The sequence below is a fragment of the Apteryx mantelli genome, chromosome 9, assembly GCF_036417845.1.
Source record: "Apteryx mantelli isolate bAptMan1 chromosome 9, bAptMan1.hap1, whole genome shotgun sequence".
NCBI classification, from domain to species: Eukaryota; Metazoa; Chordata; class Aves; order Apterygiformes; family Apterygidae; genus Apteryx; species Apteryx mantelli.
Window position 1 is genome coordinate 23,326,656 of NC_089986.1, and position 21,425 is coordinate 23,348,080.

Here is a 21,425-nt window from a genome sequence, read left to right on the forward strand (position 1 = left end):
AAATGACTTTTTCCAGTTTCTGAAGTACCTCTGCACTTCAACAACATGGCCAATGACACTAACAATCTAAAGGGGTTCAACTAACCACTACTGGAAGTGGAAGATCTTGGGGAATTCTCAAGTTTGGTAATGTAAAATGCTGACTGCAATCACATTCTTTATTTCAAATTTCTTCAGGCTTCACATCAAATAGCACATGCAGCCCCAGTTAAGGAGTACCTGCAAAGCAGCGTCCAGTGGCCCAATGAAAACTGGAGCCCGTAGTTTTGGGTATGGTACTATACCTAGGAAGAAAGAGTCCTACGCTTTGGTCCTGGATGAGACCAAATTATGCGGCATCTTAGGTTAAGAAAAAAATATTCATGGCATACTTAATATACCATCCATGAAAGCTTTACACTTAGGAAAACATCTAAGACTAGAGATTATACACAGTGGTGTGTCTGAGTGAATGTCAACACATTGTCCATTTTATTCAACCTTGCTCAACATTCAGTATTTCAAAAGAAGCACCTAGAATAGCCCATATGATCAGTGTCTTGCAAAGGCACTCCAAGTCTTGACTGCAGATGTGAATACCACTTCACTAGTGACAATAAAACTTCTCAATTCAAAGTATGCTGCAAGGCACTGTACAAGCTCTACTTAAACTTTTAGCACCTTTCCTGTAAGATCAGTACTGTCTCTGAGTAAAGCACAGCTTGGGCAGAACCACCCTTCTGCACAGTCTTGTCATGTAAGAGAATTGCATTTCAGCGTTGTTCCACAAATACAGTATTTATTACAAGAATGCTATGAGAAAAACAAATATTTGCTACTTTAAAACTGCTTCCTTGGCACCGGAAGTAAGAGATACAGGGCTTCTAATTCTGGAGTAATTCCTTTCTTTGCTAATGTAAGAACACACAGTCCCAATAAGCCCCTTTCAAAATGCTCTGAGCAACAAGACAGGTAACGATCCAAACATTTGTGGCAGCAAAACGCAGCAAGGTGGCCACTAGATATTGCCTCTTTTTGTTCATGTACAGATAATCATTACAGAAAGCTGGCTAGCCCAGGCCAAGCTGATGGAGACTGGGAGAAAAGGACTGTTGTAGAGCTGCTGCTTAGTCTTTCCCCGAGAAAGCCATTTTTTTCTGTACTTGAGTTTATTAATTCTAAAGCAGATGTAATAATAGTAACTGACTGTAAATACACCCATAATACAAGTCATGAAAACAACTGGAAAGAGATGCAAGCAAGAGTCTAGGATAACTCAGTCAAACTGAATTCAAGTCAGTGAAAGAATACCTGCATCTCCTAAACTGTTCTGCAAATTTCAAATACAAATGAACTCAGTTCACTTTTGCATTGGTATGCTGAAAATTACATAAATAGAAGTCCACAAACAATGCAATAGAAAGGAATTTAAACCTTAAAAATCTGTGCTCACACTTCCACGATCAGCCTACATAAGTAATATTTTCTTTGTTAACATTTACATTTGATAAATGCTTTGAAAACCATCACCCCATCACTTAAGTTCCTAGACACCACTGCATATAAAATGCACTTTAAGACTTTCTTTTTCCACCCCAGTTGATTTAACATTGCCTCATTTCTTCTTTGCCCCTCTTCTGTGAGGAAGTGTTCTTTGCTAGTATTCACACATGTGCACAAATGCAGTCACCTCTACTTCCGTGTGCAGCTAGATCAGAAACTGCTCAGCAGTCCAGCTCTGCCCAGATGGTTAGCATTTTAATAGGACTTTCAGCCTGAATACAGTAGTCTATTTTTTGATGCTGATCACAAAAAAAATTTATCAAAAAGATTTCATGAAGATAAATTTGGTCAGAGAAGTTTTATAGAATAGTCAGCATTTTTTTATTTCATGTTCATGTTTACACTTTGCTAGAATAATATACTGTTTTGGTACCAAACCTCAGGCCCAACAACAACAACAACAACAACAACAACAATTTATTCCCAAAGTTACAAGAACCACAAGAGGGAGCCACAACACTACTAAAGTATGAATTAAAGTCTGGAATCAAATTTTACTAGGACAAAGACCCTAATACTTACACAGGGGAGCCAACAGAGAGGTGCTCTCAAATAAGAAAGCCTCTGTCGCAAAGCTATGCTCACCGCATGCAAATACAGTAGGTCTCATATGACATCAGCCCCCTCCTTTGATAGAAAGCTAGCTTTTTGGAATTGCGTTGTCATATTTTCTAAAATCTGAATTTGCCAGTATTTAATTTACCTTCAGGGAAAAAAAAAAAAAAAAACTTAGGAGAAAAATGTTACTATAAATTATGGTACAAATGCCAGCAAGAAAAATGCTAGACAGCAGCAAAATGAGAGAAAATATTCATTTTTTCATTTTTACTTCAAATTGAAAGGAAAACCAGTCAATTTATGACATTTTAAATCCATAGCTTCTTCCATATATAATAATTTTAACAACTCAAAGAAAGCTTAATGTTTGGGAAGCAAAGGCATGTAAAAGGCTTTGTTCCTATCTAGATCAGTTGAGGTTTCCTGTTTATTAAGTACACATTTGAGAGCTTAATCCAGCTCCAGATGTGAATCTCAAACAGAACTTTTTGTAGATTTGGTATTTTCCACAGCCCAGCAGTACAATCTAAAATGGAAGATTTAAGTTAAGGAAATTAAGTGAACAGTGTTTGCAAATAGCTTTTAAGCTTGTTACAGACGTAGCAGTCTGAACGACCCATTTTCTAAACTTTACGCTTTAAAAAACCCTGAATAGCTTGTCAATCATGATTTTCCTTAAACCACACTTACATCATTAGCAAGTTTGGCAAATATACCTATGAAAACACTAGGAAAGAACTGTACTGTCCATTCTGCTTGCTCTGCTGTTTTGGTTACAAAACCTGAATTCTAAAGGAATCAAACCTGCACTGATGAAACTATCAGCAAGCCCTTATGGGAAGGAATGAAGGAAGAAAAAAGCACATAGCAGGTAGTACCTTCCACTATTAAAAATGGTCAAGTGCAATGCAAAAAGATACACCTAAACAATGGCAGACAAGGCAAGCTAATATCCAGGACTTGGTAAAACTTATACTACTATACCTTAATATAGCTGGTCGTATATCTACATAGATGTAAGTTATTTAACTGTTCATTAAATGATTTTTAAAGTAAGCACAAGTTAAGCGCATGCCCACAAAAGTGAACAATGAAATATGACTCTGTTGGATGTGTTTCTGAACATGAATTTTGGACCTTTAATTGAAAGCTTACTACTTTTTGAATGTATTTTGGGGAGGGGGGGAAGGAGGAGAGGGGAAGATCAAACAAAGGAAGTAAGAGCTATTCTACCTAAAGGGGACAGACATCCCAGGCTCCAATATGCTTCTATCCTTAATGCAAACCTGGTGTATGCAACAAAAAAATGAATATGCCAGCAGTTCTCCTGATTAACCCCATACATGTTAACAAACAGAAATTTTGCTATTGAAATAATTAGTTTTTACAGCACCATTTAGGCTACTATCTGACAAATTATTACACCCCTCCCCCAGGATTTTTTTTTTTTTTTTTTTTTTTTTTAAGCTTACAAATCCTCCTGTTGAATTGCCCAATTTACAGATGCCGCAGGAGATGGAGTATCTAGGCAACACAGCTAAGACTGCTGGGACTGTTTGAGCAGGAAGCAAAGAAAATTACTCAGTTGTATAGTTGAAAAGACTGAAATATCCTTAAAATTTTGTTTCCATAAAAGTAACCAGAAAATAAAAATGGACTAAAAAGATATTTACTCTGTAATTTGCTTGACATTATGACAGTAAGCTACAGTATTTGGGAACCATATTAATACAATAAATATTTCAAATTTTATCAGTGTGTGGAAAGGCTCATTACCACTGACAGACTTATTTTTTCCTAATCTTGAACATTTATTTCCCTTTTTTAGGGTCTGTAAATTTGCACTTCCATTATTTTATTGTGGTAAATAATGCGTATCTAACAAAACTGAGGACACTTCCCTCCAATAATAATTCAGCTTGACTTTTTTCTTTAAGAACTAAACATGGGATAATAGATCCCAAATTTAATAGTGCAGTTTTCATGCACTAGCATTAAAATGGACCAACATTTAAGTATCTTATTTATAAAAGTCTTAACAAGCTTTAATACTGAAATATGACATTGTCTCTTTATTGCTGTGCTGTGATCAGTGTAGCATGTAAAGAAATTCTACGCAACTATTTGAACCATATGCATATTTCTGCCAACAACTGAGCTGACATCCTTTAATGAGAATTTCCTTTTTCTTTTTCCTTGAGGAGTTTAGATATAAAAACCTAGAGGTATTTTACTTGATGAGAAGTGAACACTAACTCGAAGGTTGTTCAGAATTAGCATGGAAAAGTGAGAAATATAGTATCAGAGTGAGAATATGCACAAGACACCTCAGAAAATCCGCTACTGGATTTTGGACGAATTAGCCATAATGGTACAAAATACTGTGCAAGAAACGTGCATGAAACATGCATTTATTGCATCTATTTAAGAAATACAACTCTTGCAGTTCTCAACATTAAGTTCATACGTATTATACAGCGAGACCTCATTTCTTGAGTAGCAGCACAGAAACTTTGTTACAGGAGAGTGTGCGTGCGTGTGTGCCTGTGTGCGCGTTAGTGTCCATCCCCACCCTCCCCCATAAGACTAAGCTGAATTCAAGACTTCAAAGTCAGTATTTAAGAACTACTATGGAAGACTGAGGCATTTTGCCCCTGTTGCTCAGTATGCTCAAATGCACGGAAGCCTCTTTTGGAAGGAACAGCTCTTTGAACTAGATACCTTTGTTAAAAATCACAGCATGAAGCCACATGTCTGATATTACATCACCATTGTTAGACTTCAGGGTTAATTCACAGAGCAGGAAGAAAATGATCCACATTTATCAGGGCTAATTGTAATCCATACCACAAATGGTCCATGCTTATCAGGACCACTCAGGAAAATACTACTATTGATTTATATTGTCTACTTGTGAAAGATTTTCTTACCTAGTGATCCCTGTGAGCAGAAACTGTTTTCAGTAAAGAATTAAAAGAAAAAAAAAAATCAGGTTCACAGAGCATAGTTTTGTGCCTCCTTTAGTCTCAGCTGCAGATCAGGCCCCAACAGAGGCAATTTCGGTCAAAATTCCCAACCCCTCAATCCTTGTGGTTTTTAATTTTAGCAGTATTTTCAGTCAAAATCTATTCCCTGATGTGGATTAGTGCTCAGTCTTAAAAACAACTGTGCTGCCATCACCATTGTAGCAGCAGCACAGCATAGCAACAGCCTATTAAAAATTCCTTTAATACATTTTCCTACCAAAGCTATGGGATCATTGAACCATGGCCTTATTTCTACTATGTATACTGTAAAATGAAGTACAGAGTGTAAGTTTTGTTTCTTCAAACCTGATGTTCAAGCTGCACCATTCGGTTGGTCTTCCAACTCATTAAACTGAATATTCCTTTGAATCACCTACTAATTTGAGATTACATATCTATAAAGACTGCAAGGTTAAGCTAATTAGTATGAAGCAAGTGCTTAGAAACAGATGTGGAAAGTCATTATCTTGACAAAAGTACATGCAACTACAGGGGTTTTTATTTTTTTTAAATCATTTACATATTTGTAAAAAATCCAGAGCGGCATAAAAAAAAGCATAGCCTGACAGTCATATAAGATGCTATAGACAAACAGAAAAATAAGATGTTGAAGTTATGATTAAAAGGGAAACAGCAATAGAAGAAATATTGTAATTATTGAGACCAAATCCTAAGCAGAGTCACTTATTTAAAAGCTTAAACTGAATAGTTATCAAGTGGAAAACTGCCGGTTAGCAGATTATGGATGCTCAGCAGAATTCAGGAGGGGTAAGTTTTTATTCAGCTTACCTCTGCTACTGCACAGTGCTATCCACTCACAGCACTAGACTCCTGAGTCCTGCAGGAGATCTATATGCCTTGGGAAAGAACTTGCAGAAGTGGACAGGGATATCAAACAAAACACTGATTTTTTTTTTAAACTACATTTATCTATGCAAATGTCACTTGTGTTAGGAAAAGCAGAATCTGCAAAAACCAAGAGGACCAAACTTCTGACAGAGCTGCAGAGCCCACAGTGGGTAAGTAAACATGACCATGCCAAACGTTAAGCTGCTGCACCAAGCTTCTGACAAATGAACTTCACCTTTTCATAATCATATCATACCAGATTCTGTCTGCACCAAAAAGCAAGTCTATTTTCTCTTCTACTTAAAATGCAGAAAATAATTTTATAACTCAAGGCAAAAAGAACATATTTTTTCTGTGAAGGCCAGGTAGTCAAAAAAGCTTTAGATCAAAGGATCAGTTTCCTTTTTTAGAAGACAAATGAATGGAAAGACCCATTAAAAATAACAACAGATTATCCTAGTCTACACAAAGGATCTTTAAGAGACCATTAGGGCTTATTTATTCAAGAAAATGTTACAGCTTTTACAGCCTTGCAACAAACTGTCCAGTGATTCAATACAGGCATACCTCGGAGATATTGCGGGTTCGGTTCCAGACCACCACAATAAAGCGAATATCGCAATAAAGTGAGTGACATGAATTTTTTGGTTTCCCAGTGCATATAAAAGTTATGTTTACACTATACTGTAGTCTATTAAGAGTGCAATAGCATTATGTCTAAAAAAAACAATGTGCATACCTTAATTAAAAAATGCTTTATTGCTAAAAAATGCTAACCATCATCTGAGCCTTTAGCAAGTCGTAATCTTTTTGCTGGTGGAGGGTCTTGCCTCGATGCTGATGGCTGCTGACTGATCAGGGCGGTGGTTGCTGAAGGCTGGGGTGGCTGTGGCAAATTCTTAAAATAAGACAGCAGTGAAGTTTGCCGCATCGATTGACTCTTCCTTTCACGAAGGATTTCTCTGTAGCATGCGATGCTGTTTGATAGCATTTTACCCACAATAGGACTTCTTCCACTATTGGAGTCAGTCCTCTCAAACCCTGCTGCTGCTCTATCAACTCAGTTTATGTAATATTCTAAATCCTCTGTTGTCATTTCAACAATGTTCACAGCATCTTCACCAGGAGCAGATTCCATCTCAAGAAACTACTTTCTTTGCTCATCCATAAGCAGCAGCTCCTCATCCATTAAAGTTTTATCATGAGATTGCAGCAATTCAGTCACATCTTCAGGCTCCACTTCTAATTCTAGTTCTCTTGCTATTTCCACCGCATCTGTAGTTACTTCCTCCCCTGAAGCCTTGAACCCCTCAGTCATCCATAAGGGTTGGAATCAACTTCTTCCAAACTCCTGTTAATGTTGATATTTTGATCTCCTCCTGTGAATCACAAATGTTCTTAACGGCATCTAGAATGGTGAATCCTTTCCAGAAGGTTTTCAATTTGCTTTGCCCAGATCCATCAGAGCAATCACTATCTATGGCAGCTATAGCCTTACGAAATGTATTTCATAAATAATAAGACTTGAAAGTCAAAATGACTCCTTGATCCCTGGACTGCAGCATGGATGTTGTGTTAGCAGGCATGAAAGCAACATTCATCTTGTTGTACGTCTCCATCAGAGCTCTTGGGTGACCAGGTGCATTGCCAATGAGCAGTAACATTTTGAAAGGAATCTTTTTTTCTGAGCAGTAGGTCTCAACAATGGGCTTAAAATATTCAGTAAACTGTGTTGTAAACAGATGTGCTGTCATCCAGGCTTTGTTGTTCCATTTATAGAGCACAGGCAGAGTAGATTGAGCATAATTCTTAAGGGCCCTAGGATTTTCGGAATGGTAAATGAGTGTTGGCTTCAACCTAAAGTCACCAGCTGCATTAGCCCCTAACAAGAGAGTCAGCCTGACCTTTGAAGCTTTGAAGGCAGGCACTGACTTCTCGTCTCTAGCTGTGGAAGTCCTAGGTGGCATCTTCTTCCAACAGAAGGCTGTTTCGTCTACACTGAAAATCTGTTGTTTAGTGTAGCCACCTTCATTGATTCTCTTAGCTAGATCTTCTGGATAACTTGCTGCAGCTTCTACATCAGCACTTGCTGCTTCACCTGGCACTTTTATGTTATGGAGATGGCTTCTTTCCTTAAACCCCATGAACCAACCTCTGCTAGCTTCAAACTTTTCTTCTGCAGCTTCCTCACCTCTCTCAGCCTTCATAGATCTGAAGAGAGTTCGGGCCTTGCTCTAGATTGGGCTTTGGCTTAAGGGACTGTTGTGGCTGGTTGGATCTTCTATCCAGACCACTCAAACTTTCTCCATATCAGCAATAAGGCTGTTTCTCTTTCTTATCATTTGTGTGTTCACTGGAGTAGCACTTTGAATTCCCTTCAAGAGTTTTTCTTTTGCATTCACACCTTGGTGAACTGTTTGGCGCAAGAGGCCAAGCTTTCGGCCTGTCTTGGCTTTTGACATGCCTTCCTCGCTAAGCTTCATCATGTCTAGTTTTTGATTTAAAGTGAGAGACGTGTGGCTCTTCCTTTCACTTGAACACTTGGAGGCCATTGCAGGGTTATTAATTGGGCTAATTTCAATACTGTTGTGTCTCAGGGAATAGGCAGGCCCGAGGAGAGGGAGAGAGATGGGGGAACAGCCGGTCGGTGGAGCAGTCAGAACACACACAACATTTATTGATCAAGTTCGCCGTCTTGTATGGGCACGGTTCGTGGCGCCCCAAAACAATTACAATAGTAACGTCAAAGATCACTGATCACAGATCACCATAACAGATATAATAATAATGAAAAAGTTTGCAATATTGCGAGAATTACCAAAATGTGACACAGAGACACGAAGTGAGCACATGCTGTTGGAAAAATGGCGCTGATAGACTTGCTCAATACAGGGTTGCCACAAACTTTCAATTTGTAAAAAATGCAATATCTGCGAAGCGCAATGAAGCAAAGCACAATAAAACAAGGTATGCCTGTATTCTTCACTCTTCCTCTGAGGCCTTAGAGAAGTCATAAAAAGCCTCAAGAGACCCTTCTTCACCTAATTCTGGTCTGGATCATACTTTGACCTTGCATCTAGTCAAATCCACACCTCCTTTAGCTCACAATGTAATATTTCCCACTCCCACTTTCCTCTCTTTTTCATAGTAGTTTCAAGACAAGAGTGTATTGAAACTAAAATATTTGTTACTAAGCTTCCTATGATTAACATTAACACCTCTCAAAATGCCTTCAAGCACATGCCAGTTAACCCAGCATGCTATTAAAGTATAGCAGTCTTCTGAAATCATTTTAATATTTTCCAAAAAAGTATTTCTTCTCTATCTCAAATATAACCTCAATGAAGAAACATGGCATATTTGTTAATTTTGACACTATACAAGCAAGGTACAAAGGGGAAAAAAAGTTGAAAATTAACTTATTCCCCCAAAAGCAAACACTACAATGGAAGGATTTTCACTAATACCAGTCAATTAAATTTCTGAGGGAAAAGAGTATATATTATTCAGTTCATTTTGGAAATTTGCATCCAGAACAATGAAAATAATAATATTAAATTGAAGTTTTAGATGGAAGTAATCTCCAAAGCATTTAATCCATTTGCTTATATTCATTCCACACTTACATGTTGCAATCCATAATTCACAAATCCAAAGCATGACCTCAAGACTATTTTGCATACCCATTAGAAGTCCATGGGGCTGTAGCATAATCTGCGTAATTAATGAATTCCATCAGCTGAATGCCAAGTCAAATAAAGAGCAGACTGAATATGAGCAGCATACTTATCTGAAACTGAAGTCCAGAGAGCTCAAACGAGTCAGACTTTTAATCAGACATCTCAACTTAATTATACAGCATCAAGAAACCTTCAGTTAAAAGGTAGCAATTATATGCCTTGTAATACTCTCAATATAAATACATTTACAATCAAGCACCAAATTTAAATCAAAGGAATATAAGCTTGACAGCCAAACTCAGCAAATAGCTTCCTGATGTTAAAATAATAAATACACCATTCAAAACAATGGTAGAAACATTAAAAATTCTAGCTGTGTTTGGAAATGTCAGCTCTAAAACTTCTGGACAATATGGCACAAAGCCAACTCTCTTAATCTTTCTGCTGCCCTTTCGAAGTCAGCCAGGAAATTCTATTTTATATGAACTTTGTTCTGAAAGAGACAAGGTCTCTGATTCTCTGCTCATTTTTAGTGGCTGTAAACTGTAATGGACCTATCATCCGTACACTGATGTTCTAATGCCCCACAAATTAGTAACGGGCCAGGGTAGCTATCTGCTGGCCATCTCACCACCGCCTGGCATTACGCCCTCCAGCTGCTCGACTTGGCCATTCTGTGGGCAGTGTCAAAGGTGGCACTAGGCACTTGCATTTTATGGATAGTTTTTCCCAATTCCAAGGCCTTCCTGTTATATTCCTTGCCCAAAACTAAAGTGGAAACGGTTATAAAAGCTTTTCTGACAAATACAAAACTGAGGTCATATGCCATTGTAATATTGAGAAATACAGCTATGCATCCAACATTACCACTTGCAGTTAACATCTCTTCAATAAAAAAGGTCACCCATACATTCTAATGTGGCAGGCACCGAGCAAGATCAGAGCCTTTAAGAACCCCAGAAGAATTTAAATCATGTTTCTTTACTCAGTGCTTCATTCTGAAAATAACCTCACCCCTTAGAGGCAGCTCATTTAAAATACTATCATAGCTATTAGCAAATTGTTCATTTTTCATCTTGTTAGAGAAACTAATTGCCTGCTCAACTCCTTGGTAGAGATACCTGCAATTGGGTTTCCTGTCTGCAATCTGAGTGTTGCATGCCCTAATTTCATGCCAGAGGATGCCCCTTCTGGACAAAACAAGCATTTTGGTGGAAGCCTAAGTGTGAATAAAGAAGAGAAGTGGCCAACAAGACAGTGGATGAAAAGTTCGAAAAAAAAAAAAAAAAAAAAAACAACAACAACCAAACAAGAAAAAAACAATGCACTCTGTAAGACATCCCAGACCACTATAATGTATAAAGCTTTTTCAGTATAGTTAGAAAATCAGGTATTTCTGTTGGTGTTCACAGACAAGCACTCCAAAAGATGAGCAGTCTTTAAAAGAGGAGGCAAAAAGAAAAAAAAAAAAAAAATCAGGATTTCTTTTTGCTCAATTTCTAATTTTGATACTTGCATCAAGCAGCTAAGATATGAGTACGTACATACCCTAAAAATAGTGAAAACAGAAGCTATTTAAATCTTCTCAATTCCAGTGCAATGTTAGCTATAATAAGCAGATTTTTCATGTCTAATTTTTTCCTCCTGTTTTACTCTTAAAAGTGCATATATTTTCCTATGTATATTTGTATACATTATATATAAAAATGTATATATGCATATTATATACATATAAAAAACATTGTACAAGATTAAAAAATAAAAGCTGTCTTAATATTTAAGATTTTTCCTTTAAAAGCACAGATCTTCAACAGAGCCTTAATTTCACTAATAGGTTGCACTGAGACTTCTGTACACGCACACACACACACTCTCTGTTCAGACCTTTGTACAAAACTTAGGGTAACTTGAATAAAACTCAGGACCTCTTAAGCCTGGTTCCTATGAACAGCTACAGCAGACACACTGATGGGGCAAAGCTGCTCGCAGTTTCAAGCCCTTGTGGAGTCACTCACCAACAACAGTAGCGTTGTCAGTGCTATGGTTACTTTTCAGTTATTCATGCCAGATTACAACACTGACTACAACTGAAGACAACACTCCAAGCCTTGCAGGTTTCAGGACATCTTCTCCCAACATGGGCAATTGCTCTTATGCAGCCATATATCTGAACAGCAAGTCAAGGTATTTCAGCTTTCTTCAGAGAACTGCCAGATTTGCTGATCATTTTCTGCTAGCCTTTTCGTCCACTCCTCTATGCACCTACTTAGTAAGCCTCTTTAATCAAGGTTCCCATCAGCTGTATGAGTACGAGGTGAAGCTGTACTTAACGATTAATTGCAGGTATCCTTTTATCTTGGTTCTGCATATTTTAGCAGCATTCCTACTGTGTAATATTACTACAGCTTTGGGGTTTTAATATACTCAAACTAAAAACTGACTCAGGACCAAATATGAAAATTGAGTCAGCTTCCTAAATGGAACTGCTGCAGACTAGCTCATCATGAACATAAAGCTTACTATAGTCCACATTCTCCTACAGAGAGATTCTTTTGTTAAAAACCCACTGAGGAAAAGCTGAAAGGACAGAGTGTTTCAGATATGAAAGATAAAAATCATAAATGCTACCGATGATGGGAGGCTAATAAAAGTCTCAGAAACATGGCCCGTGAATCTACCAAGACAAGAAACACATTTGATACATCTAGCAGTCAGAAATGCACTTTCACCACTGTTGCTTTTTCAGCACGAGAGCACAAAGCCACCTCTGAAAGATTCTGCACCAGGACAGCCAGAGCACCATCTCCTTAGAGATGGAGGAGATTGCACACTACTCCAGAAAAAGGTATTTACGGTGTATCTGCACAGCTCTGTATACCAAGAGACCCATTATGCCTCTTTCCCCAGTAATACATGCACGCGCACCAAGCAGAGGCAGCGCCCAGCAGGGAAATCCCCACACTTCACTCTCGCCCTGCTGAGTGGATAGCAGTATAAAGCTGTCGATTTGCCAAAAGGCTTTGCTAACGTGTGTTCTTTTTTTCTTTTAACAGTAAACATTCAGAAAGTTCACAGGGAAAGTTCTCCGCTGGGGAAAAAAAATACACAGATCCTACTGAAAAAGAACACACGTAATCAAGCAAGCTGGGACAAAGGTTTTGGAACTTGCATCACCCTGTTTCTACTGCTTTACACTGTACTTCATCTTTATCAATGAGTAAAACCTAAAGAAGAACGAACTGTTTCTTCTAGAAGGAGAAGTATTCAGAGCACATCCATAGCTCGAACTGATCATGATATCAAAATAAGCACCAGGAAACTACAATGATGTGATGTTAGACAGAAGCAAAATATTTTGAAACAAAAGGGTAAATGACATGTTAATGGCAGCCAGAGACAGAAAACTGAGGTGTGACAGTTTCAAGCAGTCAGTGGTAACTACAGAAAGCGTAGTTTTTAAATAGCAAACAGTTGTATACACTGTTTAGCCTGTACTCTAATAACTAAATGTACAACCTTCATGTTTTCTTCCTGAAATAAATTTGATATAAATCATTAATTTAAGGGAAAACTCTCATAGCCTATATTTCTGAAAAGTTAAAAGAAATAAGCCAAAGATAATATAAAATACAAGTATCACATTTTTTAAATGTGAGGAAGCTTATCTATGGGGAATGGTAACCTAAATATTACACAACTTTTGCTTTCTATATAGAGCAGATGAAGTCCTAATTTTTTAATTAGAAACAGAAATACCCAGAATTCTCCTGGTCTGAACTGGTAGCAAAATGTAATGTTTCAAAGGAAATGTTGCACACCCATCATAAAGTTATTTTAATTCACCACAGTACAGAAAGATCAGAAGCCACACCCTGAAGAGCTCACAAAAGAAATATGAAATGATATGTGCATCCAGTAATGACAGAAGCCAGGAACTGTACCTGCTAGGCACCAGTGTGCAGTCAATGTCAGGTCTCTTTGTCTTGGGAATGGCATACAGTGGGTATCTATCGCCATGTCGAATCAACACTTGAACCGACACTAGTTTAAAATAATGAGGTGCATGACCTAAGTGAAAATAAACAAATAAATAAATATATAAAGTGAATGTTACCTAAATCTTTCCGCTGAATACTAGTGCTTTAAGAAAAAAAGCAAGCATAATAAATTTGATAACTTTGGTGTTGCAAGGGGGGGGGGCACACAAGAGATGATAACTTCTTGTCCCAATGAACATTTCACTTTAATTTGCAAGAGGATTTATACAAGGCTCAGGTGCCTAACACTTTTTCCACAGCACATCCAAAGTCCAACAACCATACAAGAAATTATTCAGTAGGGGTCTCTGCCAACACAGTAAGACTCCCCCCACATTTGTGATGCCACTTCTAGGCCCCTACTGTAAAGATACATTTTGCAGCATGCCCAATTTAGAGCTTTTTGATATACTAGTTTCTATTTTCTATGCACTAGTGGGATACATTAATGAAGGAATTCATTCAGGCTAACTTGCTGCTGCAGCTGCTATAGGGTAAGGAACACAAAAGTGTCTTCTAGTTGACCATATCTACTGGTCTGGAGTTCTAACACGAGTTAGCTCTGTTTTTTTCAGACTTATAAATCAACTGTATTTCAGACATTAATAATAATTTCCAATACAGCTCACTCGTAATAAACATTATTAGTCAAATATACAATATATCACTCCCACCCCTTCCCATTATGGACTTCCAGTTCATTGTTAACAGGCAACAGAACCTTTGCAGTAGACCATTTCCAAAATTTAAGACACCAGCGAGGATATGAAGGGAGGGAAAGAAGAGTGAAGCATTTTGAATGATTCAATATAATTCAGCAACCAGCTGGCCTTGCTGTACCTTGCTCCAAGCACTGAAGAACTGACAACGCACAAAGTAATCATTTCCAAAGTCAGCATGTAGAAACAAGCAATGAAACTGTCATCTGCATGCACAAAGCTTACCTTCCATGCTGCGTTCGGCAATGGTGGGAATATTACAGTAAACATGAGCTTCATAAACAGGATCTATTGCAGGGGGTTCAGTCAGCAAATCAGGCATTATTCTCTTCCGGCTCTTAGGATTCAGCCCATCTTCCCTGATGGGGTTTACTGGGATTAAGTGCACTGAAAGATACAAACCATGCATGCAATAAATTAATGCTAGTTAGTAACTAGCATTAGTTAATTAAATCTTCAGGATGGTTGAAGAACATAAAGGACTAGGAATTATTTTTTTAAGAAAACAATTATACACAAAGACTACAGTTGCTATGAAAGGATGCCACTCTAGAGTATAGATCTTTGTTGTGAATTTTTCATGTTTTTACAGTCAACAAGGCAAGCCCAGAGAGCTCTTTAGCAAAGTCAATGCTTGGCTAACACTGCAGAAATCCATCTGGATATAGAACTACTTTGCCTTGCCTTGTGTGCTCTTTGAAGCTGCTTTTTCTGTCACAGTCTCTCATGAAGCTCTAAGAGCATGCATGAATAGAAAGAAGAGGGAAGAAAAAAACCATACCTTTCAGATAATTCACAGACAGCACACCAACCATTACCTACTACCCTGCATTGACTGCCAATGCTGTGACTCTTCAGCATAATACTGCTCAAGTCAGACAGACAGACAGACACCTCTTGAAAACAAAGAGACTTCATATGATTTTAGCACTTGAGAAAATGCAACTAGATTAAAAGTGAGACTTTCCTTTACAGAAAAGAAAAATCTTGTTCTGCGTTAGCCTGATCTTTCCAAGCGATGAACTTCCCCTGCCTTGCTCCAGCTGGAAGCCTGAAGGCCTCAGCTCAGGACTGCACCCGTTTGCTGCCTGATCTCAAGAACAAGCATCACAAGCGCTTACACCAGGAACTGGACTCCAGGAAGTGCTTCACAGATGCCAACTGCCTGTCCACTTCGGCACTTCCTCAGGGAAAAAGATAAAATAGTTTGCTCTATGTCTCATCACCTCCTCAGAAATGTGAGGTACTGAGCACCACAGCACCAACTCAGCAGTAAGTGGGCAGATCCAGAGCACCCTGTCATTCTTGCAAAATTTCATCCTTTTGTGTGCATGCGTATTGGTCATTCTTATTTAACCTTTTGGATAATTCAATAAAAGGGAACCATTCGGTACAAAATGTCACAAATTTTAGCATACAGTAATAACTGGTACCTTTGGGAAACACAGTTTATGAAGAAGGCAAGGCATTTTAATTCTGATTCATCACCTAACATGTAAGGTATAACCAATAAGACAACAAAAGTAGAAAGTCTAATTAGATTAGAATGGCAGAGGTGAATGAATGCCAGAAAAACCTCAGCTGAAATATTTTACATGACTGAATACTTTCCTGCATGAGCTCAGAAAAGCTTTAAAAATATATAATCACAGTCACAGTTGTATGTGATCCCTCCTCCACAGGGAGGCAAGCAGTCAGTTGCCTGCATGTTTGCATCTCGACTGGAAGACTGCTAACCAATGACCGCTTCAAACGGGCACTCAAAAATGTGTGGCATGTGGACCAAGCCATAACAGGCCCAGCTGTCCCTCATCATTTTCACTTTGACAATGTCACAATGTCAAATTGACATTGAACTATCAAACAGCACATCAGCCAATGCCAGTCAGTCTCTCTTCAATCCTTGGAGACAGCTATCGCAAAAATGAAAATGACCCAAAAATGATGCGAGGGTAGAGGGAAGAAGGGGGAAGAGGAAAGACAAAAGGAGACAGAGACTGAAGGAGAAAGATGAAAGAAGAAAAGCTAGAGATGGAAAGAAAGAGTAACACAAGATGCTCACAACTATCACACCTGTGTTGAAAGGTAGACAAAAATACTCTATATAACAACATCCCAGAAAACATTAATAGGACAGAACTCATAGAGTAAGATTACTTCTCCTTGCTCCCAATTATTTTCTTAAATTGCATAGAACTCAGACATCTACTTTTAACTGGTAATTCGTGATATCATTTGAACCTCCCATAACAGTGATACCAACAACACAGCATAGTTAAGACCATGCTACTGTGAACCTTTGGGAAAACAAAGTAATGGAGATTGAAGGGGCTAGATTGCCCATCGCTTTTCTCACTAATTCCCCTCCTTCGGCTACCTTGCCAGCCTTAAATAGATTGGCTATTTAAAGAAAATGTGCACAAATGTTAATATTATTGTTGAAATGCAACTGAAGCTATCATGACAAAACTTTTAATTAGAAAGAAATGTATTCAACACACACGTAGCAGGGAAATTAACAGAAATACTCTTACCAGTCATCAGACATATAAAAGCATGCTTCCACAGTATCTGAATTTAAGGTCAGAGTTGTACTGACAACGGCTCTTTAGCTTGTCTTGATATGAAAGCGCTAGTTAATTTACAAGCCTTACAAGATGACACTTGTAATAACGAATGTTCACAATTCTTTTCCTGGCAGTATTCTCTGGAACTTGAACACTAGCTGATTCAGAGTGAAAATGAGGAGGAAAACTGTTCATATTGTTCCCACTATTGGTGTTCTATGGCAAAAATAACACAACACAAAATAAAATATGGCAGAGAGGCAGAGAGGACAAATTTCAAAACAGAGTTTTGATTCTTCTGGGCCAGTTCCTCAGCTGCACCTTGACTCCCAGTCCTAACTTGAGAGGCAAATTTGTTCTGGAGTAGAGTTGTGCGCACAAAGAACAACGAAGACAGCAAACTGAAGTGAAACACATGGAAAGATTTTAAAAGTTCACAGTCATTAATGTAACACAGACTCTTCATTCTTATAGTACAATACACAGTTTTTAACATTTATGTGGTTTCTCTTTGCCTGCCAAAACCAGAATACAAGTATTTTCCATACCCTTGCTATAACTGTTGACATGGCAAATACCCACAGAGCAATGGCTTCAAACCTTTCCTCAAGATACTTCAGATTTTGTATGCAATTACCCATAGGACTGTGCTTGACAAGAACACGAAACTGCAGTTTTGAGTTTGGCCATTTAAACTGCAGGGCTCAGCTGCCATTCCCACGCCGATTTACGTATCAGACTCATTCTTCAGCTCCTCCCATGCTAAGGCTATTGTACATTGTGAGAGAGTGCCAACAACTGATGGAGAAACTCTATTTAATAACAGGGAATCTGGGGAACATTTATCAGAGGTTGATGACTCTGGCCTGAAGGGGACTCGCAGAGAATTTGTATTTGGGATATAAATCCCAAAGAATGTGTTATGTTAGTAACTACTGGCCTCTGCGAATAAACAGAATTACAAGAAAGTAGTTGCCATGTCTAATAAAAGCATAGACAGGAGATTACAGCAGCTGTATTATATTGGTCAAGTTTCCTAGACAGAAATGTGTTAAGAGTAACTACTACTAGCTTTCTGTTAAAAGTTTTCTCTAAAGCACCCCACAACATTGTTGCTACTAACTTAATCTCAAAAATGTACCAAGTCAGCTGAACACATCCGATTTTTGCACCAAGACTATTAAGTACAGCAGTCAACAGATGCATGTTAGCTTATTGAGATCAAGTACCTTAGGATTCATGGGGCCACATATTTTATCTAGAGATAGCAAGTTTCATTTCTAAACAAATCAGTTGAAGAAATACTTTAAAACAGCCAGACAAATTTAAGAACAAGGAAAACCACTAAATTTTAAAAGAAGAATCTACTCCTTTTAAATTATTAAAAGTAAAATTGCATATTAAAAATGGCATCTACAGGATTATCAGATGACACGTTTAAATTTCACAAAAGCCACTGACAAAACACCCTTAAAGGAGACTCTTCAGACAAAGCAGCTTTGGGTGCAAATTAAGACTCTCCCATGGACTGGAAATGGACTCTGAGAAAGATCAGGAATAACAATACTTCACACCATGAATAAAAGTAATTGGTAACAGCCTGTCCTAAATTTTAAGTAATGCTGCTAATTACATTTATTAACTACTTAGTAGTAGCTGGTAAATATTACATGCACTGTTTGGTGAATAAGCTTTGATTATACCAGGGCGGAAGAAAGGGCACAGGAGTTCCCCACTAAACAGCTACCACCCTGTCTGCTTCCAAGTGTCTCAGATAAGGACTGGGCTAAAGGAGCTTCTGTCTTTCAACCCTCCAAGGGCATAAACATGTTGACTGGATTTCCAAAGATATTTGACTTACGTGGTACAAATTGTTTATAGGCAAGCAAAGAAAATTATCAGAAAGGTCAAAGAATTCCAGTCACTTAAACAGGCATTGCCACAACAGGTAGCATTTACTTTTAACATACGTGAAGTAACACATATTGGAAGAAATCAACCAAACTACATATGCAAATACCTGGGTCTTTAATTCATCTGTATGTATTAAGAAAAAAAAGTATGATTTGGACACCAGTCTAGGCAGTTCAGTGAAAATCTCTACTAAATGCATACATATTAAAATAGTGAGTATTTCAGAAGAGGGGAAAACACAAGCCCAAGGAGGTATGACTTTCAGTAGGAAAGCTGCGTTCTGTTCGCTCAGCCTCACCAGCACGGTGACCCCAAACAGCCCATGCAGGACAGCTGCTCCTCTTCCTCCCACGTCACACCCCCTCGCAGGCAGCCACGAGCCTGGATGAGGACCCCATGGAGTTCTGCCCCTCTTGGTGCTTCCGCTTGTCCCAAATAATGTCACGTGTATTTTCCATATGGACAGCTGAAGTCTCGGGTGCCTCCCTCAGTTATTTACAGCTTCTCATTTTCTGCCATTCCCTGGACATTGTTAGTGCCTTGCCTCTTTATAATGTCTTCTCCTTTCTCCCTCCCTTTCCCCCAGTACTTGAGCTCTGTGCTCCCCAGTTGCCTTCATTTATCCTGCTTCCCAGCTGCCTCGTCCGGCTGGGCACACCTCATCCTCTCCAGCTCCCTACTGCGTAGCAGGCTCCGTGCGTTCCTCCATTCAGGTACCTCTAACACCACAAGGAGCAGCTATTTAAAGCTCTGAAAACCATCCATTTTCCCCCGTATGCCAGTATCTCACTAGTGAAAGTCCTCCTCTGCACGATCAGTCCCACCTCTGTCGCCCAAGTGGGGGTTTTGGTCCAAACGTGACCAGTATACTCACAAGTAATACCAGACTGACACAGCGCAGAGCAGGAAAAAAAGAAGTCACTCGTACAGAGTTGAAATTCATCTTTTTTTCCTAACTCTATGCTGCTTTCAACTGTAAATCATTGTAAGATTATAATTCTACTATGTAACTTTTACACAGCTTTTTATAGCTTGACACTATTTTATATGAATTGGTCTATTAGTTCACTGTTACATGCCCTGCACAAAACAGAAGTCTGCCAGTGAACATACGGTCATGCTTAAATCTTTGATTAAGAGTGTTTTTGAACAAGATCTTCACATTGCTGACTTTCAAAGCTCACTTTTTTACTATGCCAGGAATATAACAATGTAAAACAAATGTATCAGATGATTTTGATCTCTGTATATTCCCAAAGTTAGGGCAGTTAACAAACTGTCTGAAACTTATTTGGTGATATTTCTGGAAACTTTGCCAACACCAAAACTACAAAGAATACATACATATTATGATAGAGGTAGTTTGATGACAAAGAGGGAAAGAAAACATTTTCTGTCCCAATATTCATATGCTTATTTTAAAACTAAAGAAGCTACACAAGAACTACTTTGAAACATTAAAAAAAAAAAAAAAACGTTATCAGGGACAAAAAATACAAGGCTCACAGAAACATTAAAACAGAAGACACCTCACAGCAGCTCCGAGAGGTGCCCCACTGCACCAGAAAAATTTGAGGCATGAAATAAACTGAACACGCCGGCTGCTCTGGGACTCGCGCGGCCCCCAGGACCACGGCCAGGCACCCCCCGTCAGGCGCCGCGCGGCCGGGGCACCCCGCAACGGCTCCGGGCTGCGGCAGAACCCTGCCGCCAGGCATTTTTTACACCTTCAAGTTCAAATACGTTTTAGTTCCTTAATTTGACAAAATTAGAGTAAAAAGTCTAAACTCAGACACTAACTTAATGGAGCTAGAAAATTTTACATAAATTTGCCTTTTATGTTCACTTTCCTTCAATTTATTAGTGGTGTACAGTGTAATCAAACAAAAAGTCTACAGCACTTTTTTATTTTAAGTCACACTAACTGCCCTACAGAACCTGAAGACAAAATTTTAAATGAAGTTATAACTTTGGCTAAGAAATTTACTACTGAGTATAAACAGCGGTATCTGAAAAGTTATGACATACTGTTTTATTGTCAGTGTACGTTACATGTGACCTATTTTAAGAGGATATGGCTAATTTGTCAGGTTTTTTCCCTTTACCACAGTTCCTGAATGCAAGAAAATACACCAGTAAAGACAAAAACTAGAAAAGTAGTTCCTAAGCGAGAGAGAACCATTCAGAAGTGCTTTCATTACAATGACTGTAGCAATTACGACACACAAGAAGAATGTCAAGTTTATCATATCAACTATTATACTCAGAAGAGAGCCAGCCCAATCTGGATTAGGGCTACAAAAGCCTGACACAAAACAAACAGGAATTCGGTACAGCAGAAAAACAAACATAAGACAAAGCACAAATTCATGGAGAAGAAACACAAAATTAAATGCTAAATCAGTCCATTACCAATTTTTCTCCCCCCTGCAATCCTAGTTTCGGTTTGAAAAACACGAAGATATTGCCACTGTTTACATAAAAGAAAGACTTATCCATGAAAAAAATTCACTTTAGATTTACCTAAAAGCAG

At 38.4% G+C, this 21,425-nt stretch overlaps 1 protein-coding gene across 2 annotated transcripts in view; it reads right to left on the reverse strand.

Annotated features, from left to right (window-relative positions):
* Positions 1-21,425, reverse strand: part of PXYLP1 (2-phosphoxylose phosphatase 1) — a 63,016-nt gene that overhangs the window by 5,649 nt on the left and 35,942 nt on the right. For both annotated transcript variants that reach the window (XM_067301471.1, XM_013944409.2), the window contains 2 exons: positions 14,637-14,798; positions 13,597-13,723 (listed from right to left, as the gene is read on the reverse strand). In XM_067301471.1, coding sequence (XP_067157572.1) covers positions 13,597-13,723; positions 14,637-14,798 — 289 coding nt within the window. The remainder of the gene's footprint in view (positions 1-13,596; positions 13,724-14,636; positions 14,799-21,425) is intronic.